At 45.9% G+C, this 26883-nt stretch overlaps 2 protein-coding genes across 7 annotated transcripts in view; one reads left to right on the forward strand and one right to left on the reverse strand.

Moving 5' to 3' along the window:
• LOC310760712 (uncharacterized protein) overlaps window positions 1-26883 on the forward strand; it is a gene marked incomplete at its 3' end in the record, with an annotated part of 296144 nt that overhangs the window by 65096 nt on the left and 204165 nt on the right. The window lies entirely within an intron of this gene.
• Window positions 12124-22722, reverse strand: LOC310760771 (uncharacterized protein). Its single transcript, XM_083609928.1, has 7 exons — window positions 22600-22722; window positions 20945-21437; window positions 20663-20744; window positions 20314-20396; window positions 18784-18910; window positions 14740-15010; window positions 12124-14487 (listed from the first exon to the last, which is right to left on the reverse strand). The coding sequence occupies exons 2-7, from the start codon at window positions 21344-21346 to the stop codon at window positions 13668-13670; spliced, it is 1785 nt and encodes a 594-aa protein (XP_083466054.1). The 5' UTR covers window positions 21347-21437; window positions 22600-22722; the 3' UTR covers window positions 12124-13667.

Consider the following 26883-nt stretch of genomic DNA (forward strand, 5'->3'; position numbering starts at 1 on the left):
TCCTTGCATGTTTCATGCCATCACTACCAAGCAAGGAGATTTGGGTCTCATTGCTCCAAATAACACTGTTCCATTGTTCTGCTGTCCAGTTAACATGGGTTTCATCTTTTCAACTTTTGCTTGAGAGATAACAATGGCTTTTCCCTTAGAATTCTAACATTTAGACCAGTCCTTGCACTCAACTTCACATTACATTGTACCATGTCATCTTGTATCCATCCAGATGATTTTCTTCTGTCATGTAGGGACAGTCTCTCCATTCTTCGATCGTCACTTGCCTTTGTGCACCTTTTCCTGCCTTTTCTGGTCTGATTTTGTAGTGACTGAGTCTCCTTATACCTCTTCAAAAATATAGAAATGCCAGCTTTGGTTATGTTTTTTCCTAATCTTTCATCAATTTCTTCATAACTGTAGCCTTGTTCACTTAATAGTACAATTTTACATCGCTTTCTGGGTGACAAGTCAACTCTTTGTGCTGTTTCTATAATTTTATTATGTTTTACAAGAACACAAGAACCAACCAACTAGATAGCAATCACACAAGACACTAACAAAAGTCAACCAAAGCAAGTTGTGCTTCCTTTTTCTGGTTATTTGGCTATAACATTAGATAGAATATGGGTAAATGAACAAATTTTGTTGAATTGCATTCTTGATTAAATTATCTTTCCGTTGATATATAATTTTATGATATTACTCCAAAAGAAGTGGTGTTATGAGCCATCAAACCTCTGAAATACACTTTTCTCCAAAAGTCTTCCACAATTTTGACCACTACTGTATATCAAACAAAGCAGCAGTCAACAACTCAGCAGAATCTCATAATAAATATGTTGGTTAATGACAAACAACAAAGGTAATGAACACCTCCCCAAATCCCTCCAGTTCTTCTCCATTTGTTCCTGAGGCTCTAATCCCTTTTGTCTCCATTGCAGACTATGATGAATCGGAAATCGAGAACGACGGTGACCACGACAATATCCCCAGAGAGGAGAGGCCACGTAAAAATTTGGAGTGTGGTGAAAGCTGCAGACAGAGCTCCCATTCCATTTCCCATCAACAAAATATATTTGGGAAGAAACTCTATCAGTGCATGGAATGTGGAAAGAGCTTCACTCATAGCTCCAAACTCACTTCCCATCAAAGAATTCATACAGGGGAGAAACCCTATCAGTGTGTGGAATGTGGAAAGAGCTTCAGTCAGAGCTCCGATCTCACTTCCCATCAAAGAATTCATACAGGGGAGAAACCCTATCAGTGTGTGGAATGTGGAAAGAGCTTCAGAAAGAGCTCTCCTCTCATTTCCCATCAAAGAATTCATACTGGGGAGAAACCCTATCAGTGTGTGGAATGTGGAAAGAGATTCACTGAAAGCTCCAAACTCACTTCCCATCAAAGAATTCATTCAGGGGAGAAACCCTATCTTTGTGTGGAATGTGGAAAGAGCTTCAGACGGAGCCCTGATCTCACTTCCCATCAAAGAATTCATACAGGGGAGAAACCCTATCTTTGTGTGGAATGTGGAAAGAGTTTCAGTAACAGCCACAATCTCACTTCCCATCAAAGAATTCATACAGGGGAGAAACCCTATCAGTGCGTGGAATGTGGAAAGAGCTTCAGTCACAGGCAAAGTCTCACTACCCATCAAAGAATTCATACAGGGGAGAAACCCTATCAGTGCGTGGAATGTGGAAAGAGCTTCAGTCACAGCCACAATCTCAATTTCCATCAAAGAATTCATACAGGGGAGAAACCCTATCAGTGTGTGGAATGTGGAAAGAGCTACAGGAGGAACTCTGATCTCACTTCCCATCAAAGAATTCATACAGGGGAAAAACCCTATCAGTGTGTGGAATGTGGAAAGAGCTTCAGTCACAGTCAAAGTCTCACTTCCCATCAAAGAATTCATACAGGGGAAAAACCCTATCAGTGTGTGGAATGTGGAAAGAGCTTCAGTCACAGCCACAGTCTCACTTCCCATCAAAGAATTCATACAGGGGAGAAACCCTATCAGTGTGTGGAATGTGGAAAGAGCTTCAGTAGGAGCACCGATCTCACTTCCCATCAGAGAATTCATACAGGGGAGAAACCCTATCAGTGTGTGGAATGTGGAAAGAGCTTCAGTAAGAGCTCCAATCTCACTTCCCATCAAAGAATTCATACAGGGGAGAAACCCTATCATTGTGTGGAATGTGGAAAGGGCTTCTGGAGGAGCTCCAATCTCACTTCCCATCAGAGAATCCATACAAAGTTCGGAAAAAACATTATACAGCTTTAGGAGCCAGACAAATCCACAGTTCCATCTTCCACAAAGGTTTGCCTTAGCCTTTGTACTGGAACAAAGTCTGTGGCCCTGATTCCTGGGCCCATAACCCTCTAAGGATCATCCTACTCGCATGTAGGACTCTGGCAGAGACACATGCCCGACTGGCAGTGAGCACTCAGGGCTGATTTCCTTCAGAATGGAGAGGTTTGATCTTCTTGCAGTCCATGGGACTCTCAAGAGTCTCCTCCAGCACCATAATTCGAAAGCATCAATTCTTCGAAATAGTACCTCGGGATAAAAACTTTGCTTCAGGATGAGAACAGAAATTGTGCTCCGGCGGGGCGGTGGCAGCGGGAGGCCCCATTAGCTAAAGTGGTGCTTCAGGTTAAGAACAGTTTCAGGTTAAGAACGGACCTCTGGAACGAATTAAGTACTTAACCCGAGGTACCACTGTACCATTTTTACATTTATTTTAAAAAAGGTTGATTTTTAAGTCATGGCAGTGTGTGAGCAAATACTCCAGATCTGCCAAGCTTTCAGGAGCAGGACTAAGGGGTGAAATGAACCCTCCCCCCCAGATCCCCAAAGTTTGAGGGAAAGGGTCTATCTCCCTTCTTCTTATCAGTTATTTCCACCTAAGAAATGGGAAGAAAGCAGCTGCTCATGTTAAGTGCTGGGTTTGTTGGGGTTGAGATTAATGAGCTGACGATGGTATGATTTGTCAGCAATGAATATCATTTGTTCTTATCTGGAAGTGAAGTTACAAAGGGAATTTCCTAGGAAGTCTTTTATTCAGTCTCACCTGCAATCATGTGTGCTGAACACACAGAAACACATAATGTGAAATTACTTCAAATACCACTCAACACATGCAAGCAGATTAATGGAATAGTACACATGATTTCCCCACTGTCTTTTTTAAAAAACATTGTTTTTATTTATCTTCATGGTACAGAAGATAACTTTTCAGAAAGCAATAATTATAACAGTAAACAACAAATAACATGTCCTGATGAAATTGCAGATTTTCATCTTGACGTGTGTTAAAGTTTCATTTGATTATTTTAAAAGATCACGCCATATTTTCTCGCGAGTGCTGGGTGGATTCCTGCAACAGTCTTGACAATATATGTATTCGATAAACATTTGCCACGTGTTATAAAGGGAATATGGCATGTGTAGCACAAGCTTCTTGATTTCCCTGGGCAAACAAAATTTAAGATACTTAAATTGTGGTGCCCGGAACTGAACACAGTATTCTAGGTGGGGTCTGACCAAGGCAGAAGAAAGTGGTACTATTCCTGCCCTTAATCTGATTCTGCCTTCTGCCACATTGGCCTCTGCTCCCCGTTTGGTGTCGTATGAAAATGTGATGAGCATCCCCTCAGTTCCTTCATCCAAGTCATTTATAAAGACGTTGAACAACAACGGGCCCAGGACAGAACCCTGCAGCACCCCTCTTGTCACTTTTCCCCAGGATGAGGAGGAAGAAGAAGAAGAAGAAGAAAAGTTTGGATTTGATATCCCGCCTTTCACTCCCTTTAAGGAGTCTCAAAGTGGCTAACATTCTCCTTTCCCTTTCTCCCCCACAGAGCCTGAGAAACAATGTTCAAATACTTAATGCCTGAGGATGCTTTCCAGCGGGACAACTAGAATTATCCTGGAGAGGAGGGCTGTCAGGGGAGTGCTCTGCAGGGCGGGGTGTTAGAGAGAGAGGGAGTTTTGAACTGCCAGTGAGAAGAGACTGAGAGTGTGCTAGGAAGAAGAGTAGAAGAAGAGTTTGGATTTGATATCCCGCTTTATCACTACCCGAAGGCGTCTCAAAGCGGCTAACATTCCCCTTTCCCTTCCTCCCCCACAAAAAACACTCTGTGAAGTGAGTGAGGCTGAGAGACTTCAGAGAAGTGTGACTGGCCCAAGGTCACCCAGCAGCTGCATGTGGAGGAGCGGAGACGCGAACCCGGTTCCCCAGATTACGAGACTACCGCTCTTAACCACTACACCACACTGGCTCTCATGGAGTCCTCTTTGGGTTTGGTCAGTGGAATCCCCCTGTTACCTGGTTCAGCCAACATTTTACTAGCTTCCTCACATAAATATCACAGGGGACTTTGTCAAAAGCCTTACTGAAATCATGATGCACTATTTCAACAGCTGTCCCCTGACCAACAAAGTTTGTAACTCCATCCAAAAAAGGGGGAGGAGAGAGTTCTCTGGCTTTACTTGTTTTTGGGAAAGCCATGCTTCCATCCTGTATATTTATGTTGTGAAATCTTCAGATGAAGGATACATAAATTTTAAAAATGATAATAAATAAGGATATTGACAAGCTGGAACATATGCAAAGAAAGGCGATTTATTTATTTATTTTGTATACCACTCGATCCAGAGGTGCCAACTAGAATAAAATATTGGTGGGGGGCAAGGTAAGGCCCACATTGCACAATCAATCACATGATGCATGCACACCATTTGAATGGCAATGCCTATAATGGCAGTGACTTTTTAAAAAAGTAAAATTTTGAGCCCGTAGTTCAATTTCCAGCAGCTCCCCTTGACCTGGAGAACACTTATAGCATTTCATCTGGGGGGTGGCCCCTCAAATATTTTAATGGGGGGAGCAAAGAACCCCAGGCCTCTAAGAGAAGGCTCCTATTCTCTACACCCACAGGTCTCAGGACAGTTACAACATAAAAGTACAATATAAAAATAGAAAATAAACATCTGTAACCCCCGTCCCTGGCACATTTTTAAAGGGCATTAGATGTCAATCAGCCAAAGGCCTGGTTGAAAAGCTGGGTATCAATCTTAAATAGTTCGTTAATTTGGTAATATTGAAGCCAATTCACTTTATCTTTAATTTGTTCAAATGGTTTTAATTTAAATCTCTCAGCATCCTCTATCAATAAATCTGAATATCTCAACCACTTATTCCCCATATTTAACTTTTTTTGTGCCTGAGCTTCCATTGATGAAATCCATTTGGGTGTTTTTCTTACCAAAAGATCCTGATATCTAATCCATACATTATAAAGCACCTTCCTTATTATATGGTTCTTAAAACCACTACGGGCCTTTATTTTATCATACCAAAGATATGCATGCCATCCAAACCTATTATCCAGTCCCTCTAAATCCAAAATATCTTCATTTTCTAATTTAATCCAATCTTTAATCCAGCAGAAGGCCGCAGCTTCAAAATACATCTTCAAATCAGGCAGGGAAAAAGCTCCTCTTTCTTTTGTGTCTGTAAGTAATTTATACTTAATTCTCGGTTTTTTTCCCTGCCAGATAAATTTAGACAAGGCCTTCTGCCAATCTTTAAAACATTTAACATTATCAATAATAGGTAAAGTTTGAAACAAAAACAACATTTTTGGCAATACATTCATCTTTACCACCAATATTCGACCCATAAGTGAAAATTTTAAATTTGACCATATCTCTAAGTCTCTTTTTACTTCATTCCAGACTTTCTCATAGTTATCTTTGTACAAATTTTTCACTGTTAAGTTCACACCCAAATATTTAACCTTCTTCGTGAATACCAGGCCTGGTTTTTTTAATAAGGGTTTTTCTTTCATCTTTATCTAGATTCTTTTCTAATACTTTAGTTTTGCTCTTGTTCAATTTAAAACCTGCCAGCTGCCCGTACTCCTGTATCCTCTCCAGTGCTTTCATTACACTGGCCTCTGGATCCTGTAAAGTTAAAACCAAGTCGTTTGCAAAGGCTTTTAATTTATACTGCTTAGATCCTACCACAATGCCCTTCACTTTCTCTTCTTTCCTCAACATATTCAGCAATACCTCCAGGACCAAAATAAATAGTAGAGGGGAAAGTGGGCACCCTTCCCTGGTTCCTTTTGAAGCAGGACCTGGAGGAATTTTACCCTTATGCTTTTCATATAATCAGTTATCCATATAATCAGGTATCAGTTATCAATATATTCATATATATTCATATATAACCAGATATTTCTACAATGATTTTATAATCCATGATTGAATCGTGAAAGCTTCTGCTTAGCTTAATAGCAAATTGCTTAGATCTGAGAAATCTGAAATGAACTTTGTCCCAGTACCTCCTTGTTCTCTCCCTATCTCACTGAACAAGAAGGGGGAAGCAATAAATTTGATATGCTGGCACATTTCCCCCCCTCCCCTTGTCCAGACAGGGTCTGGGCTGTGAAGCAGGAAGATGCTAAACCGCAGAATGTCCCTTGTAGCAGATGGCCGCGTAGGAGCTCAACAGCCAAAGTTCCTTTTTGCCTTAAGCTTCTATTTCTTGCAATAAATCTGGGGGAAAGGTTAAGACTGCATGTTCAAACTAAAAAGCAGAAGTTGGGAGGAAACTCTTTACATGGCCAGGAGAGAGGCTTGAATGCGCTCATTAGCTTATTTTTTGCTGCCGTTTGTGAAGTATCTGATTATGTCATATCTGTGATGTATGTACTCAAGGTATAAAGCCCCTGGGAGCCAGGGCTCGGGGCCCAGTCTTTTGGAAAGGATTCCACTGGGCCAATTATTGCTCAGCAATAAACATCACTTTCTTTTTCTCCACTGCTGCGTCTGTCAATTCTTAGACTCTATTTGAGTTGGTCACTGGCATCTTAAAATCCTTGCAACATAACTGGTGCCGGACTAGGATTGCAGGCCAGAGGGGTATCATTTTAACCCCAGGCCCTTGCCCATCGGGCGGGGTGAGCGTCGCTGGACTGCCAGCTCTCCCCCAGGCGCCATCGGACATCTTTTCCGAGGAGGGAAACAGCTTTCCATCGTACTCAAACGCCCCGCCCGCCGTGGCAATGAACTGTGAGGAGAAATTGAACGTGTGACGGGAAAGCGCACAGGAAACCAAAAAGAGGATATGGGTGAGTAGAAGGGAAAACAATATTGTAATTAATATTGTAAGACTCACAACGAGGTCTGATCAACCTCAGCCACTCACTAGTAACCCCAAATAAAAAGGAAAAGGTCCTTGTGGGGAGAACCTGGGTGAGCTTAGGAAAAGGGTAAGGGTTTGGAAACTGTGTGGTGAAGTGCTGTGTGGATAGATGAGAGTGCATGAAGACCCACTGGAGCAGGGCTAGACTGATTGAGACCCCATAATCGCAGTTCCGGGCCACGCGAGTGCGTCCCGGTCGGTTATCTGGCGGAAGCGTGTGGGGTTTTTTGAGAATCTGTCTGGTCCAAAGCACTTCACAAGGGACATACCGATGATGGGGGGGGGGGGAATTGTTCAAAAGCCAGAAATCCAGGCACCCCTTTGGATTGCATGATAGCAAATTTCAAAAAAGCCTTCTCGGAGGACTATGGGGTCAGACTGATTCCCGGGACCCTGAGAATGCATTGCCAGTTAAACTGGCCTAGGCAGGTCCCCAAATGGCCCCCAAATGGCAGTTTTGATGTGGAATTATGCCGGCTAGTCTGGATTTCTGTAACGAAGGAGCCAGACACTCATACTGACCAATTCCCTTATATTGATCCTTGGTACAACATTTGCATGAAAAGCTCTTCTTGGATTAAAAAATGCAAAGGAGACAGCTGCAGAATTTTGGCAGTGAGGCAGGAAGCCAGGAAAAATATAGGAGGACTTAAAACTCCAGCCCCTGCCAGGAAGATTTATGGAGAGCATCCTGAAGAGGAGAATTTAATTTTAACTAATGGATGCAGTAACTGATTCTGGACAGAAATTAGTAATAAAAATGAGAGAAAGTGATGTGCCCAGCTCTTCACAATTGTGGCCAAGCCCTCCTCCTTTGCCACACCTAAATAAGGGGGGATATTATCTCCGAAATAAGAAAGGTGCCCCAGCTCCAATGTTTCCCTTGAGTGCAGTTTTGGGACCACAAGAGCCAAGACCCACTGATGCCCAGGGGCAACCTAGAGGGCCGTGGCCAGTGCGTACAGTAACCATGCAGTGTGTTCCATTCACAACCACAGATTTGCTAAACTGGAAAACCCACACCCTGCCCTTTTCTGAAAAACCACAGGCTATGCAGGATTTAATGGCCTCAATCATGGTAAGCCATCTGCCCACATGGCAGGATTGCAGGCATCTTTTAATGACCCTTTTCACCACTGAGGAGAGGAGAAGAATAGATGCCACTGCAGAGAAAAATCTTAGAGCAGAGGTACCATCTACAAATCCAGACGCATGGGTTCGCACCCGATACCCCCTTTCAGATCCAGGATGGCATCCTGATAGAGACAAAGATGCTCTGAGCACTTACTGGCAGGAAGTCTTAACAGCAATAAAAGGGGCAGCCAGAAGGCCTCCCAATATTTCCAAGGTGGCAGAGGTGATTCAAAAACCTGATGAAGCTCCTTCTGAATTTCTCGAACGTTTAATGGAAGCATACAGGATTTATACCCCTTTTGACCCAGAAGCCCCAGCAAACAGGCAAATGGTCAATGCAGCCTTCGTGGCTCAAAGCGCCCAGGACATAAGAAAAAAATTGCAAAGGCAGGAGGGATTCAAAGGGTCAAATCTAGAACAGCTCTTAACCATTGCGCAGAAGGTGTTTGTGAACCGGGATGTAGAAATTAAAAAGGACCGAGTTCGGGAATTGAAGCAAAAAGCCGGGGTTTTTTGGCTGCTGCTATCAGCCAAGGCTCATCGTTTGATGCAGGTGCCCAGGGGAGAGGCTCTGGTCAGGGATGGGGAAGAGGAAGAGAAAGAGGACAGCCGCTAGGAAGGAATCAGTGTGCCATTTGCAGAAAGGAAGTTCATTGGAAGCAGGAATGCCCTGATACAGGGAGAAAAGAGGGACAGCTGGATGGATTCAGGGAACAGAGAGGGAGAGGATGGGGATCGCGGCGTGGAAGGACACAAGGAGGAAGATGTGTAAGGAACAGAGGAAGTAGACGAGATTTTGTTGGGTTGGCGCAGTTGGAAGAATATGAGAATGAAAATGCATAGGACAAACCAGGCTCAACCCTTTCCTTAGGCTCCCAAGAGCCCATGGTCTCACTTAAATTAGGGAGCCGTTTAATTACCGTATTTTTCGCTCTATAACACGCACCTGACCATAACACGCACATCGTTTTTAGAGGAGGAAAACAAGGGAAAAAACATTCTGAATGAAACAGTGGATGTATCATTTTTGTGCTTCATTCTGTGGCCACAGACATGTGATCTGATGGTGAATCTGGGGTGACCCAATGCAAAAATCCTGAGAATTCCTGTGGATCCATGCTTTGTAACCACGTTTTTGCACCATTGCAGCCCCAGGCAACAGTGGGTGCGTGATTTTTCTGGTGCAGGCTGCAGCCATGGACATGCTATGTGATCTGATGGTGAATTTGGGGTGACCCAATGCAAAGATCCTGATGATCCATGTGGATCCATGCTTTTTAACCACGTTTTTGCACCATTGCAGCCCCAGGCAACAGTGGGTGCGTGATTTTTTTGGTGCAGGCTGTAGCCATGGACATGCTATGTGATCTGATGGTGAATTTGGGGTGCCCCAATGCAAAGATCCTGAGGATCCATGTGGATCTATGCTTTGTAACCACATTTTAAGTGGGGAGCGAAGGAAAAACAAAGAAGGGACATGAGAGGGGTGTGCAGAGAAGCAGCTGGCTAAGAATGCAGGAGAGGGATTTAACGGGAGGGAGGAAAGAAAGGCAAAAGTTTCCCCCCACCCAAGCCAGCCATCTCTCTCTCTCTCTCCCTCCCTCCCTCCCCCTCTCTCTCCCTCCCCCCCTCTCTCTCCCTCTCCCCCAGCAGCACCGGAGCACAGAGAGGAATTAGAAGGAACAACACTCTGCTTTCCCCTCTGCTTGCCTGGAGGGGAGGGGCTTTCCCTGCTCTTTGTTCCGTTTCAGCAAACACAGCAACGAAACAGAGGAGGGTGGGCAGTAAGACCCTGAGGCAGAATGCAGGAAAGCAGCCGCTTCCTCTTTTCAGGTTTCCCTTCTCCGTGAAGCGCGATTTGATTTTTGCCTGATTTTCGGCTCCAGGGAACACACATTCGCTCAATAACACGCACAGACATTTCCCCTTCCTTTTTAGGAGAAAAAATCTGCGTGTTATAGAGGGAAAAATACGGTATTCTGTTAAGACTTTTTCAATTATTAGCCAGAATATTTGCGAATATTTTATAATCCACATTAAGTAATGAAATTGGTCTATAATTCTTTACATCTCATCTATCTTGTTCAGATTTTGGTATCAAGGTTATATATGTGTCTCTCCAGGTTTCAGGAGCCCTCTCCCCTCTCAGTATCTTATTACATACCTCTGCCAAAGGTTGAATTAACCAATCTTTAAAAGTTTTATAATATTTGGCAGATAATCCATCTGGTCCTGAGGCTTTGCCCAATGGCATCTGATTTATTGCTATCTCTACCTCCTGTCTTGTAATCATGTCATTGAGTAGTTGCCAGGGAACTGCCATCAGTGCCGGAGGGAGAGAGCAAGCTCCGAGGGGATCCCAGAGAGCGTCCCGGGAGTGGGAGAGGCAGCCCATCTTCTGGGGAAGGGAATCAGCGTAGCTCCAGTGGAGAAGGGGGGCAGATGGGGGAATCGGTGAGGCGGTCCTGTGACTCCTTGCCGGGGACCAGCGGGGAGAGGAAGGGTCCTCCCCTGCCTACGCCCTCCTTGCGCAGAAGGCTTCTGCGCAGAGAGAGTGGGAGGAGACTAGGCGTCAAAGAACTTCTTTGCTGGAAGAAGTTTAAGAAATGCCCACTGACGGATTCTGCCAGCGATTGAGACAGCCACGAAAATTCTTTTCTTTCTCTTTTATTTGAGAAGGAATTTTTTCCTTTTTTCATTTTGTATCTTTTTCTTTATAGCATTTGGTTGTATGAGGAAACCTCCCATAACAGCTTTACTAGCATCCCAAATGACTCTTGCTTCTACCTCTGTATTTATATTTAATTCAAAGTAATCTTTTAGAGTCTTTTGGGCCTTTCCCACCACCAAATCGTTCCTCAACAACCCATCATTCATCCTCCATCTGAAGGAACCCTGCAGATACAAATTCATTTCCAATAACACTACATTATGATCAGAGCATGTCCTAGGACATATTTGAATTTTTGATACCCTTGGAGTTAAATCTCTGGTAATCCATAAATAATAGTTCCTTGAAAATGTTTGGGAGGAATTTGAGAAAAATGTGTAATCTTTCTCAGACAGATTTCGTAGTCTCCATATATCTGACAGGTCATATTTATCCACCATCTCAAAAAACAGTTTTGGAAGTCTGCCTGCATTTTGTACTTTTTGTTCTTGTGATTTGTCCATTAATGTGGAGACTACTCCATTCAAATCTCCCATCAATATTGTTTTGTAATCCAAATATTCATTGAGCTTCAAGTCCAAGTTCCTAAAAAAGTCCACTTTTCCATCATTTGGTGCATAAATTCCCAATAAAAGATATTTGTCGCCTTGTGCTGTAATTTCAACCACAATGTATCTCCCTTCCTCGTCCTTAAACAAAAGCTTGGGGTTCCTTTTTTCTTTAATATAAAACACCACTCCTCTTTTTTTTACCTTGTCTGATGAAATAAAGTCCTGTCTGAGTTTTTTATTCTGTAATTTTTTTCTATGTAGTCTAGTAACATGGGTTTCTTGTAAACAAATTATATCCAGATTGTTTCTTGCCAAGGTGTGGAAAACTCGGCCTCTTTTTTCCAGGGAATTTAAGCCATTAACATTCCAGGAGTAAATTCTTAAAGACATCTTAATTTTTTAGGGTCCTTCAGCCCCTACAGCCAGAGAAGGGGAACTTTCCAAACTGAGCTCTTTTGCGTTTTTCTAAAGAAATCTCTCCTTCTCTCCTACAGTTCTGATTCTCTGTTTCCTCCCTTGAAATTTGAAGGAAAGACCCCCTGGGAATTCTCACCTGAAGAAGATATTTTTCTTCCTTAGGGCAGTTGCCAGATCTGAATAATTACTTCTCAAAGATAAAAAATGTCGTGGGACCTCTTTGAACAAGATCACCGCTTTCCCATCTATCTTTAAACTTTTTTTATAGTGATGTCCCAATATCATGCCTCTTTGTTCCTTTGTTTTAAAAATCACCATACAGTCATGTGTGATTTTAGAATCTTTTTTAGGACCAAATCTATATGCTTTATCAATCCACAAATTCAATTCTTCTTTTGAGATCTCCCAGTAAGTTGAAAATTCCTCAATGAGCCAACCCTTCAAGTTATCCTGTTCCTTCTGGACCACTCCCCTCAGTCTCAGATGAGCCTCCTTCTTCTTTAATTCCAAAAACGCAATCAAATTTAACGCCTGCTGCTGGACAGTCTCTAAATCCCGAATTTTTACCGTTTCCAGTTGTGTAATTCTTTCCTCATGTGGGGTAATGTTGGACCTCACTGTCTTCAAGTCTTCTTTCAGTTCAGAAAAGTCACTCCTCAAGTCTTGAATGGTTTTTTTATTCCCTCTTACTTCTGTTTTAATTTCCTGAAGAAGTTGCATTACTGGTTCTTCAAATGTTGGTGTTCTAGATTCTCTTCTTGGTTTAATTTTTGTTCTTTGCAGTCTCTCTGACTTTTCTGTCTTGTCTCCTTTGTCACCCCCATCCATAGTTTTATTCCCCCCCCCAAGGTCAGCTACAGTCAAAAGAGGGAGACAATAGGATAAGCAGACTGTTTCCCAGCTGCAAAAATCCCCACTCCAGAGTAAGAGTCTTTCCTCACCACAGTCTTTCAATCTAGTAAATATAAGTACAAGTCTTTATTTTCTCCTTTAAACAAGTCCCAAAAGTTTATTTCAAGTCTTTAACTTAGTTGCAGAGTTCCAGGTATTTGTTGAGCTCTGGCAGCTGTGGTTACTTTGTATTTTTCCAAAGTGGAAAACGAAAGTTGAAAGCTTCCATTCCCTTTGTTGCGTCACAATGGAGTCTAGCCTCCCCTCACCCGGGAGGTCTGCTTCCACAAAGAAGATACAACAGTTCAGGAAAAATCTCTAATTCTTCTGCAGGGAAATTTATTTTTTGTCTTTCCCCCCCTTCCCCCTGCTAGAAAGGGAGATATAGGAAAGACTTGAAAGTTTCTAAAAGATGAGACTAAAGTTGCGGCTTTTGGTAACGTTAGCTGCTTTCGTTTTTACTTCAGTGAAAGGGATTGACCTCTGTTTTTAAATCCCTTTCCTTCCCACTTCAAAGTTCCAAATGAAATTATTTTACTCACGATTTCCAAGAGGGAAAGTCCAAAAAAAAATTTTCCCTTGGAGGAATTGGCTGCTCACAATCACAGGACTCAGAGCTTCGCGCTTTGAAGGAAGCGAATTGTTTCAATAGTGCCAATGTCTCCAACGCCGCTCTCACTCAGCCCTCTTTTTTAGAGCTTACAGGGAGCAGGGGAGTCGTTCCCGGCACCTGCAGGAACTCCAGGTCCTCAGAACGCTCAATCTGAGGGTTTTTCGGGGCGCCGCTGCGCTCTAGCGACTCTCCCCTGTCTTCGAAGCGCCGGTGCCCTTTCCACGAAAGAACTCCTGTCCGCCATAATCAGGCGAGCCAACCGGAAGTCTATAATGAAGGGTTTTTCTGACCTCTGAATGAATTCTTTGATGGGAAGTGAGATTGGAGCTCTTACTGAAGCTCTTTCCACATTCCACGCACTGATAGGGTTTCTCCCCTGTATGAATTCTTTGATGGGAACTGAGAGAGGAGCTCTGATTGAAGCTCTTTCCACATTCCACGCACTGATAGGGTTTGTCCCCTGTATGAATTCTCTGATGGGAAGTGAGAGAGGAGCTACATGTGAAGCTCTTTCCACATTCAACGCACTGATAGGGTTTGTCCCCTGTATGAATTCTCTGATGGGAAGTGAGAGAGGAGCTATAAGTGAAGCTCTTTCCACATGCCACACACTGATAGGGTTTGTCCCCTGTATGAATTCTCTGATGGGAAGTGAGAGAGGAGCCAGCAGTGAAGATCTTTCCACATTCCACACACTGATAGGGTTTGTCCCCTGTATGAATTCTCTGATGGGAAGTTAGAGAGGAGCTATGAGTGAAGCTCTTTCCACATACCACACACTGATAGGGTTTCTCCCCTGTATGAATTCTTTGATGGGAAGTTAGATTGCACCTCTTACTGAAGCTCTTTCCACATACCACACACTTATAGGGTTTCTCCCCTGTATGAATTCTCTGGTGGGAATTTAGAGAGAAGCTATAAGTGAAGCTCTTTCCACATTCCAAACACTGATAGGGTTTCTCCCCTGTATGAATTCTCTGATGGGAAGTAAGAGAGGAGCTATCAGTGAACCTCTTTTCACATACCACACACTGATAGGGTTTCTCCCCTGTATGAATTCTGTGATGGGAAGTGAGAGAGGAGCTACATGTGAAGCTCTTTCCACATTCCACACACTGATAGGGTTTGTCCCCTGTATGAATTCTCTGATGGGAAGTGAGATCAGAGCTATTAGTGAAGCTCTTTCCACATTCCACACAGTGAGAGGGTTTCTCCCCTGTATGAATTATTTGATGGGAAGTGAGATTGCACCTCTTACTGAAGCTCTTTCCACATAACACACACTTATAGGGTTTCTCCCCTGTATGAATTCTTTGATGGCAAGTGAGATCGGAGCTATTAGTGAAGCTCTTTCCACATTCAACACACTGACAGGGCTTCTTTCCAATGAGATTTCTTTGATGGGAAGTGGAATGGGAGCTCTGACTGCAGCTTTCTCCACACTCCAAATTTTTATGCGACTTCTCCTTTCTGGGGATTTTGTTGTGGTCACCTTTGTTCTCAATTTCCAATTCATCACAATCTGCAATGGAGACAAAAAGGGATTAGAGCCTCAGGAACGAATAAAGAAGGACTGAAAGGAGTTCAGTGTGTGTTTATTACGTTTGTTTTTTGTCATTAACCAACATATTTATTATTAGATTCTGATGAGTTGTTGAATGTTCCTTTGTTTGATATAGAGTAGTGGCCAAAATTGTGGAAGCCTTTTTGGAAATAGTGTATTCCAGAGCTTTAATGGCTTATAACACCACTTGTTTTGGAGTAATATCATAAAATCATATATCAGTGGAAAAATAATTTGAGCAAGAACATAATGCAACAAAGTTCAATTAGCTGTATTCTATCAAAAATTATAGCCAAATAACCAGAAATAGGAAGCAGAAGCACTACTTGCTTAGGTTGACTTTTGTTAGTGTCTTATGTGATTGCTATCAAGTTGGCTGGTTTTTTTTGTGTTCTTTCATTTAGTGAGTTTGCAGAACATAATAAAATTTTAAAAATGGCACAAAATGTTGACTGGTTACCCAGAAAGAGATGTAAACTAATACTTTTAAGTGAACAAGGCTACAGTTATGAAGAAATTAGAAGAAAGATTGGGGAAAACTTAACAAAAGCTGGCCTTTCTATATTTTTGAAGAGGTATAAGAAACTCATTCACGGGGGCCGCTAGGGGGCGCATCGGAGGATGGCCGACAATACCATCTCTCTGGCTCACACGAGGTAATTAAGAGGCTGTTATGGGAGTATGCAGCCTCCCTCGTTACCCCAAGGGAATGGGGAACGCTGCCTTGCCTGCTGTGCCCATAATTCACCCCCAGATTCGAAAGGGGGTGAGGGCACTAGGCACAAAAGCCCTCGTGTGGGTCAGCTCTCCTGTACGCTGTCTCTGATCTGCGCAGCTAGTTGCGGGAGCTCAAAATAAACAATCAGAACAGAAGCAAACGCACATACTTCAAGCGATGATCGGGAATAAGGACTGCTAACTAAAGGGATCTCTGGGAAGAGGAGCGACGGGCTGGATTTAATAATAAATAAAGAAGAGGAATAAATCAAGAAGAAGATTCATCAAAGGATCGGTATGTCAGAGCAAGACTGAAAAGGAGGGGGGAGAAAAACTTTTCTTTTTTTGTCTTATGTGAGTACCCAATAATTCCCCTCCCCCCAAAAAAGAATTGTTGCAATTACTGATCACAAGCAGCAGAAATAAGAACTGTGTGGAAATTAGTTACTATGCAAGAACGTGGCTTATGGGAGCATCGGAAAACGAAAGTAAGTCCTTTGTGACGCAGTTATAAAAAGAGATTTATCATGGCAGGCTCGCCCGCAGGAATCCAGGGGGAGGAGGACTATGGCTGTTACTATGTTGGAGTGTGGGTTCGGCCTAGCAGGGCCCCCTGAGAAAATTTATGAGCGGCAGGCCTGGGGAGATCAGGACAGACTCGGAATGTTTTGTACGGAGGTGTTGAAATGGCGCCTGTCTACTTTTATGGCTCTTGGATGAGTGTAAAATCCACACAGGAAATAACGTTGTTTGTCTTCAACCCGCTTGTGGAGATTATCAGAGATCACAAAGAAAGGAGATAACAACAAGAAGATGACGAAAACAACAAAGAGAAGATTGAACAGAACTGTGAATATTATTTTGACAGAACTGTGTAATTAAAGCAGCAGCAAGAGAGATGATCGGATCCCTTTCGGAGCTTGAAGCATGGGTACCCCCAACAAAAAAATTAAAAAATTTGGCTATGTAATTTGGAATTATTGTTATTTGGAATTAATGTGATGTGATTGGCCTGTTAATAAAATTTATTTTTTAAAAAGAAGAAACTCATTCACTCCAAAATCAGACTGGTAAAGGCAGGAAAAGTTGCACAACAGCAAGTGATGATCGAAGAATGGAGAGACTGTGCCCACGTGACAGAAGAAAATCATCTGGCTGTATACAAGATGACATGGTGCAATGTAATGTGAAGTTGATTGCAAGGACTGGTCTAAATGCTAGAATTCTAAGGAAAAAGCCATTGTTCTCTCTCAAGCAAAGGTTGAAAAGATTAAACCCATGTTAACTGGAGAGCGGAACAATAGGATAGGGTTATTTGGAGCAATGAGACCCAAATCTCCTTGCTTGGTAGTGATGGCATGAAATACGGGAGTAGAAGAATCAAAGAAGATTTACATCCTACATGCATTACACTGACTGTGAAACACCCAGCTAGTGTTATGAATTTGTGTCATTAATGGGTGTCACGGCTAAAAATTGGCCACTGTTTCTTTAATGCTAAAAGAACCAAGTCAGCATGAGTCAGCGGCCTACAATGACTCATGCCACCTTTCTCCTAATTGTACCTGTATATATAGAGTGGTCAATGTTAGTGTTGGGTGTGGGTTGGTTGGTGAAATCTGGTAGTGTTGATGTGTGTACAGTTGGTCGGTTGTTTTGCAGATAAAGACTTTTAAGAATAAAAGCAGAAAATGCTCTGCAAGGGCACTCTTCTTGTGGACTCCTTTATGCCGACAAGGGTCTGAGGACCAGGCTGAGGAGACAAAGGAAGTCAGGTCCTTTGCATTTTCATACACTGACAATGGAAATGTAAACTTCCCAAAATACATAAATGAAATACTTGAGCCCAAACTGAAGCGTTCTGCATGTGATCTTTCCCCATATATTGAAGCATTTACATATGTTTGTATAAATATTTGTTTATTTAATTATTTTATATTTCAACAGAATTCAGCTCCATGTCATGTTGCTGCTGTGTGCAAAAGGTTGTTTGAAGATAATAATATTCCACTGCTTGAATGGCCTGGGAATAGCCCAGACCTTAACCCAACTGAAAGTCTATGGAGCCGACTAAAGAAACTTCTTAGTCAGAAGCAACCCAGCAATAAAGCCTAATTAATAGAGGCAATAATTCAGTCTTGGTGTCACATTATTACAGCTGCAGAACTAAAAAACTTGGTTCACTCCATGCGAAGGCGTTGTAAGGCCGTTATTAAAGCTAAAGGTTACCAATGGTTTCACGTTTTTTCTTTATGACTGCTGTTCTAATAAATACTCCTTCATAAAATTTCTTGCATTAAATTCTTCATTAAATTATCTTTCCATTGCTATATAATTTTATGGTATTATTCCAAAAAAAAGTGGTGTTATGAGCCATCAAACCTCAGAAATGCACTTTTCACAAAAGGTATCCACAATTTTGGCCACTAGTGTAAGATGTTCATTTTAAAGTTAATGTACTTTTTATATGGGATCAGATTGTTATTATTTATGTTTCATGTTTATACATGTGTTGGAAGCAGCCCAGAGTGCCTGGAATAACCCAGCCAAATGGGCAGGGTGTAAATAAAAATACTATTATTATTATTACTATTATTATCATCACTGCTACTACTACCTGAGATTCAATAAGCCTGGCTCTTCTCTGGGACGGATTTTGTTTGGCCCAGTCATGGCATCCCCTCCATCTCCAATTCCAGTCATCTCTTTGGTCAACCCAAGACTGATAGCAACAAAAATAAAAACAGAAAACCTGATAGTGGCTGCTTATCTTTCCTAACAACTCTGAAGCTGACATTTGAGATGGCCTGGGCAGTTCAGACCAGCCGAATCGTGAAGAACTAGAGGGAAATGGTTCACAAAAAAAACTGCAATTTGCTGTTTCTTGTGGGGGTGTTAGGTTCCCAGGTGTTGTAGGGGGCGCTGTTGAGCTCTGTGAAAATATATGAGGTTTTTCACATAGAGGTATTTTTTGAATTTCCAGTCAGATAGGACAATCCCACAGGGAGCCTTACCAAGAGAGGCCACGATCCCCCAATTCTCCTCCATGACGTCCTTATGCAGAGCTCTCTGGTCAGGATCCAGCAACGCCCACTCCTCGTCCGTGAAATGAACAGCGACATCTTCAAAGCACACTGGACCCTAAAAGAAAAAGGGAAATGTCCTCCTCTGAGACAGCAGAAATATGATCTGCTACACAATGCTCTGTGGTTTCCTCCCTGTTAATTGCTGTGTTATTTCAATAGGATTGCTTTGCTGCACATGTTAATTATGGATGCTAATTTTAACACTTTAATTGAATTATTTTTTTTCTGCTTTTAATTACGGGTATTCGTCTTTGTGCAAATAGGTGGTACTCCAGCTTATGTTTTCCTTGTTATTCTGCCTACACAAGCATTCCAGTTTCCCAGATGGAAGGATCCACTTTCTCCTCTCCTCGTGAGCTGTTCTGGGAAGGTTCCCTCTCAATGCCCTACAGCCAAATTCAAGGGGTTCATGGGGGCATGGAGAGGGGGAGGAATGGGGGGCAGGCCCCATTTTGCAGAAGATGGGGCTGGTTAGGTGAATGCTGGTCACTATTTGTTCTCGTCTGTCCACTGCTTAGAAACCAATTTTAGCATTCAATGATCAATTTAGAAATAAAATAAGCCTAGTTTGGATGTCCATCTGTCTTGGATGATCTTTCAATGCAGGCGGTTGGACTTGATGACCCTTGGGGTCCCTTTCAACTCTAGGATTCCATGAAACCTGCAACTACAGATGAATCCTACTGGTGACATTCAGAAGGCTGGTGTCAGAGTTATATGGGCAGGAAATCCCACAGTACACAGCTGGAGTTCACACTTTCTTAGCAAGAACACAATATTCACAGACTTGGCTGAGTTTCGGGCCTCATGAGAACAGCAGCTCATTCCCTGAGGCTCTTCCTCCACAAAAGCAGTTGCAAAGAGTGAAGGCTCCCGGCTCCCCACAGCTTTCTAAGTCCCCTCCTCTCTCGAGCTTCTTGCAAGCAATTGAACAGTGCTCCAGTGTGCAGACTGCCTTTGCTCCTCCATTGTCAGACGTCTCCTGGCTCTGAGAGACAAGCAGGGAGGGTGGCTTCTGGCAGAAGGAGAGGGAGCCCCGGTGGCTCCTCCTCCTCCTGACTCACCTCTGCCACTGCATTCTGCCACAGAGTCTCCCAGTTCACTAAGCCCTGTTACTTCTTCTGCTTCTGACACCTCCTCTTCCCAGGCTTCTCCCTCTTCTCCATCTGACCGCTCATCCTTCCTCCACCTCCACTCCTTCGGCTCTGAGCCGTCTTCCCTTCCTGGTTCCCTGACTGCTTCCTCCCACCACTCCTCTGTGCCCCACCAGTCCATGACATTGGGGGTCCCTTTCAACTCTAGGATTCCATGAAAACTGCAACTACAGATGAATCCTACTGGTGACATTCAGAAGGCTGGTGTCAGAGTTATATGGGTAGGAAATCCCACAGTACACAGCTGGAGTTCACACTTTCTCCGTCCCTCGGCCTCTGTCCCCACAAGGAAGCTTCCTCTGACCTGATCTGGTTCAACAGCCGCTGCTTCCCTTCTGCCCCCACAAAAAGGCGGATAAAGAGGTTTTGCCGGCATCATTCTGTCACCTGCAAGAGAAAAAGCGTAAGCAAGACGCCAGGAGTGCCTGCATCTCTCACAGGTGAAGCAGGACATCTCTAACTACAGATGGGCTTTGAGAAAGACTAACCTGCTGAGTGCATTTCGATGTTTGTGCCCATTTCATATGTTAGTTGTGCAGAAATTCATTTCCCCTCCTCTGGACCCTTGTTCCCAACTGTTTCCCCCCAAACCTAGATGAGTTGGAAAACCAACAGAATGAGACCAAATGGAGTAAAACCACCTTCCTCCTTACCCAGTGGCCTCTCTCTGGTGTCCAATGGAAGCCTCTCTGTCTCACAGGAATCCAGGTCCTTTTCTGCAAAATGATCGTTTTCCTGAAAGAGCAACAAGGATTCAAAACAGAGAATGAATGGTGAGAAATATAAGAAAGAGAATGACAAAGACTTAAAGGGTGTTAGATCTCATTCCATGGATGTCTTCCCAGAAAAAGGATGGGCCATCAATAGAGAAATATGAGATGTTCTCCATCCTGTTTAGAGCCCCTTGAGAGTATCCAGAGGAAAGTCTCTCTCACCTGCTTTCTCTCCTCTGCCTGACTCAGGAGGAAACCTTCGGCCAGGGCCACCGCCTGCGAACTGGTCTCCGCTCCACATTCCCTCACCCAGCTCTCCATCTCCCGGGGAAGGACAGCCAGGAACTGCTCCAAGATCACCAGGTCCAGCATCTCAGCTTTCGTGTGCCTTTCTGGCTTCAGCCACTGATGGTCAAGGTGGTAGAGTCGGCTGCAAACCTCTCGGGGTCCTTTGGCCTCCTGGAAGCAGAACTGCCTCACCTGCTGGCTCTGCACCACTGAGCAAAGGGTGTCCTCCTCACCCAGGATCTTCTGCACAGAGTTTTCCCAGAATCTCCCACTGCTCCCATTTTGGATGGCATGGTCCCTTCCTGCTCCAGGCCCAGCTGAGTCTTGCTCATCCATCTGTGCTGTCAGGAAGCCTCTGAGAGATCAGAATGAAGCCTTTGGTCTTCTGCCAAGTTCTGTCTGCCTTAATGAAAAGCTCTAGCAAATCCTACAAAGCAAATACATTGTTCTGTTACAAAAGTTGTCTCATATCAGGAGAAGAAATAGGTTCCCTGAGCAAGCATGGATGAGTCTTGCTGGGAACCAGGGCTGGACTGCACCACATCCCAGACCATGAGCTATCTTTCTGGGGGGAAAGAGGAGTAAGAAGAGAAGAAATATGTCTCTAGCCTTCTAGCAATGCAAAATGTGGAGGCAACGGAAGGGATTTCTGGGAGATGAATCAGCCTGGTTTCTCCTGTCTTCCAGTCAATGCATGAAGTCAGAACTGACTGACAAGGGAGTCATCTGTATCTTGTGAATAATGGATGTTTGGCTCTAGTGGGGGTCCTCACCTGGGGGTCCTCAGGAGTTGCTCCCCCCACCCCCATTCCCCTGCTTCTGTCTCCTTTTATTGCACTTGGACTCTCTGCCGCTCTCAAGACAGAGTCCTGGGGTGGGGTCCCTTTTTCTTTGCTCTGAGGGCCAGGTATGTATCTGGCCAACCCCCTGAGGGCCAAGTGGGCGGGGCCAAAGAAATCTCTCTTGAAATATAGGCTGGCAATTTATTATGATTATTCTTTTAGATGGCTTAACACACACACAGCCATTGATGCCAAGGTCCCTGGAGGCTCAGGGAGTAGCAGCGCCCATTTCCGGCTGAGAGGATGTGGTCCTGGGATGCCCTGCTCTGGGTGCGAGGGGATGGCTGCCGTGGCCTCCGTGGGGAGCTGCCCTGGGAGACACTGGGAAACTGGGATGCAATGCAGCAGCCAGACTATGGGCTGGGATCCCTCTCTTTATTCCTGGCCTTTCTCTCCCACCTTTCCTTCCTTCCTCCCCACGGTTTTTTTTTTTTGAGTGGGGGCTAGTCCACCTCCTCGTCCAGCTTTGGAAAACCATTTGCAGATGTTTGCTCTGTTGTGCAATGAGGCTGAGCGACGTCACACAGAGTTAAAGTCCCAGGGACTCCTTTGTTTAAAGAAGGGAGATTTTTTCTGAAGGGGGGGCGGAGGGTCAAATGAGTTTGGGATCCTCTGATCTGCAGGAAGGAGAGCGTGGCAGACCTGGCCCCTCCCTGGCAGGACCCTCTCCTCCCTGACCTGCCCCCCCTGCAGGAGGAGATCAGGCCCCCCAGGCCCCCTCCCCTGCTGCAGCCCTGGGACCCCCACCAGATCCCAGAGAGAGAGGAGACTCACCAGATCCCAGGAGGGGGCTGCGAGGCAGCCCTTGCAGGAGAGACACCGAAGCAGGAAAGGACTGGGGAGGGAGGGGGCTTGGCTCTGGAGGACCTCCCCCCCCCCCCGTGCTTCCTGTCCTCTCTAGGAAGGCAGCTCAGTTCCCTTTAACCCTTGCAGTGCCGAGTCCCTCCGGCTCAGCCCTCTCTCGCTTGGCAGAACCTCAGTTTTTATTATTTTTAATGGATATGGGGGGAGATCTGCCCCCCTGGCTACGCCACTGGCCAGATACCCTTTTGGGGTGAGGCTCTTGGCTGGACTCTGAGCATCTCCCTCCTTTCATCAAGAGATCTCAGAGACCTTTAAAACACAGAACACATGCGACGCAGACCAATGATGCATCACCTCAAATCCTTTCAAATCTCCAAGTCTGCTGCTGCTGCTGCTGCCCTGAGTGCTGGAAGGAAGACCTGCTCCCTGCAAGGCCCTTTCCCACCTGTCCTGGGGGGCGAGGACCAGACTCCCCCTGCTCAACAGAAGAGACTCCGGGGAGGCCGGAGGGACATTGCCCTGCTGTGAATCCTGGGGAGCCCAGACTCACTGGAAGAAACTCTGGGGCTGGGGCAAATCTTTTAAAAGAGTTTTTAATCTGTGGCGCTTTCAATGCTGGGTGTTGGTTTTTTCCTCTGTTGGGGGTGGGATAAACGTTTAGTTGGTGCTGGGGATTAGTTTAATTTCAGTATAAATGTAAGTTGTTGTGTGTTGTTCTTGTTTTCTAAATTAGTTTTTACTGTCTTATTGTATAGTTCGTATTTGGTTCTTAAGGGGAGAGGGCCAGGGCTGCCAGGGAGTGGGCCCCATCCAACAGAATGGCTGGGGCAAGTTCCACAGGTGGGTTGCACTGGGACAACCGATCTCAGTGATCACGGGTAAGAGGAGGAGTTATGCTAAGACCAGACCATGTCATTACTGAGGAGGCAGGTTTATTCTAGTCGTTCTTTGAGGACTATCCCTGCCACTGGGTCTGGTGGATACTGGAAGGATACTGGAATCAGCAAGGGAGACCCACAAGACCTGAAGGTGCTACTCTCCAATGCCAGGTCAACGATTCACAAGACAGCTGGCTTCCACGACTTACCGTATTTTTCGCTCCATGGGGTGCACTGGACCATAGGGCGCACCTAGTTTTTAGTGGGGAGGAATAAAGGGAAAAAATTCATTCCCCCTCCAGCCCCAAAGAGCAAAGAAGCCAAGACAGCGAGCAGGATCCATCCACTTGAAAGTCTTGTTGGAAGCCTTCCTCCTATCCACGTGTTACAGACCAAATGTCTGTCCCCCTGCCCAAATGGGTGGGATAAGCCACCCACCCTTCCCCCTCCCACTCAATAGCCAATCACGTAGCATTTTCCCTCGGCCCGCGTTAATTTAATCCAGGTCTCTCTCCTGGTTAGCCAACTCCGTATCAGATTGGCAGCCCAGCTGGGTCAGCGTCACTCGACCTGAAGGAAAGAAAGGGCGCTGATTTCGCAGGTAGCGCCTGCGCCTGCACACACACACACGAGAGAGAGGTGAGCGTGCGCCTTTGGAACGAAGCTGACATGCTTCTCGCCCAGCGCCCCTCTTTCGCAGGTAGCGCCCGCACCTGCACACACACACACGAGAGAGAGGTGCGCGTGCGCCTTTGGAACGAAGCTGACGCGCTTCTTGCCCAGCACCCCCTCAGCGACCACTCCGGTGGTCGGAGGCGCCTATTCTCCTGCCACCTCCCCCCCACACTTGGCTGCCCGCGTGCACCTGCTATTGTCCACGCCTACTGTGCTCCTAACTCCAAACACCCCGCTGTTCGCTGCTGGCTCGGGTCACTGGGAGTTGGCGCTGCGCCCCCGGGCTTCAGGCTTCAGGCTGCTTTCCGCAAGCCTTCGGAACCCAGCGGGAACTCCTGCGGGCTCCAAAGGCTTGTGGATAGCTTCCTGAAGCCTGGAGAGCGAGAGGGGTCGGTGCGCACCGACCCCTCTCACTCTCTAGGCTTCAGCGAAAGCCTGCATTCGTCCCATAGGACGCACACACATTTCCCCTTCATTTTCGGAGGGGGGAAGTGCGTCCTATAGAGCAAAAAATACGGTAATTGTGGATGGAGGACTTGACCTGGCATGTGTAACAGAGACTTGGTTGGATGAAGCAGATGGGTCTGTTCTTGCCACTGTTTGTCCACCAGGTTTCTCTTATGCACAGCAAACCAGGTCATGTGGGCAGGGAGGGGGGTTGCAGTGATTTTTAGGAAGTCATTAGCTTGTACCAGGTGTCCTATTGGGAAGACACAGTTCTCTGAGTGCATGTTCTGGAAGGTGGGCAATAGGGGCAGTACAGGATTTCTTTCGGGGTACCAACCTCCCCGCTACGCCAAGGATTCCCTGCTTCAGGTTGTGGTGGATGTTCTCATGGAGACACCTAGATTAGTTGTCCTAGGGTATTTTAACATCCATGCTGACATGACCTTACAAGGGGGCTGTCCCTGAATAAGTTTGGCCCAACTCATAGTCACAGACATGCCTTAGACCTGGGGTTCACCTCTATGGATGTGGGTGATCTGACACTAAGTGAAACTGAAACAAAAGAAGTGCCATGGTCAGATCACTTCCTGGTGCAACTGGACTTCTCTGTGACGCTTCCCCTCTGCAGGAAGGTGGGACCAATTCAGAAGGCCCATCCCTGCCACTTAATGGATCCAAATGGTTTCCAGAGAGTGGTTCGGGATGTTTTATTCCATGTTGATGGCCTTTCCGCTGATTCCCTGATGTCCCGCTGGAATGTGGAGTTAACTAGGGGTATTGACTGGCTTCAAAGCGCCCTCTCCGATTGCATGGAGCCCGTACAGCCCCATGATTTTCCCCAGGGCTGAGGGCAATGAAGCTGCTGGGAGAGATCATCAGGGAGTTTGGGCTGGGTGTTCTTCAGTATGCGGATGATACCCAGCTCTACCTCTCAGAACCAGTGAAGGTGGTGAAGGTCCTGTGTGAGTGTCTGGAGGCGGTTGGAGGATGGATGTATCTAAAAGCCCTTCACACATGGCTATGTACAATGGTACCTCTGGTTGCAGACGGGATCCATTCCGGAGCTCCAGTCGGATCCCGAGGTTTCTGCAACTGGAGGTGCCGCTTCTGTGCACGCAAGTGGCACACTAGCACACTTCTGCACATACGCACAGCGCATAGAGTGCTCCTGCGCAAGCACACGTGGCGAAACCCAGAAAAACACTTCCGAATTTGCCGGGTGCGTATCCCTGTGAGTGTCTGAGGGCCCTGCTCTTGCCACTCACCATCTGGCCTGGGGCGGGGCCTGAAGCCTCAAAGGTCTGCTCTGCTGCCCAGGAGGACTCCCCTGTGAGTGTCTGAGGGCCCTGCTCTTGCCACTCACCATCTGGCCTGGGGTGGGGCCTGAAGCCTCAAAAGGACTGCTCGGCTGCCCAGGAGGACTCCCCTGTGAGTGTCTGAGGGCCCTGCTCTTGCCACTCACCATCTGGCCTGGGGCGGGGCCTGAAGCCTCAAAAGGACTGCTCGGCTGCCCAGGAGGACTCCCCTGTGAGTGTCTGAGGGCCCTGCTCTTGCCACTCACCATCTGGCCTGGGGCGGGGCCTGAAGCCTCAAAGGTCTGCTCTGCTGCCCAGGAGGACTCCCCTGTGAGTGTCTGAGGGCCCTGCTCTTGCCACTCACCATCTGGCCTGGGGCGGGGCCTGAAGCCTCAAAGGTCTGCTCTGCTGCCCAGGAGGACTCCCCTGTGAGTGTCTGAGGGCCCTGCTCTTGCCACTCACCATCTGGCCTGGGGTGGGGCCTGAAGCCTCAAAGGTCTGCTCTGCTGCCCAGGAGGACTCCCCTGTGAGTGTCTGAGGGCCCTGCTCTTGCCACTCACCATCTGGCCTGGGGTGGGGCCTGAAGCCTCAAAAGGACTGCTCGGCTGCCCAGGAGGACTCCCCTGTGAGTGTCTGAGGGCCCTGCTCTTGCCACTCACCATCTGGCCTGGGGCGGGGCCTGAAGCCTCAAAGGTCTGCTCTGCTGCCCAGGAGGACTCCCCTGTGAGTGTCTGAGGGCCCTGCTCTTGCCACTCACCATCTGGCCTGGGGCGGGGCCTGAAGCCTCAAAGGTCTGCTCTGCTGCCCAGGAGGACTCCCCTGTGAGTGTCTGAGGGCCCTGCTCTTGCCACTCACCATCTGGCCTGGGGTGGGGCCTGAAGCCTCAAAGGTCTGCTCTGCTGCCCAGGAGGACTCCCCTGTGAGTGTCTGAG

The sequence above is a fragment of the Podarcis filfolensis genome (assembly GCF_964270895.1).
Source record: "Podarcis filfolensis genome assembly, chromosome: 4".
Lineage (NCBI taxonomy): Eukaryota > Metazoa > Chordata > Lepidosauria > Squamata > Lacertidae > Podarcis > Podarcis filfolensis.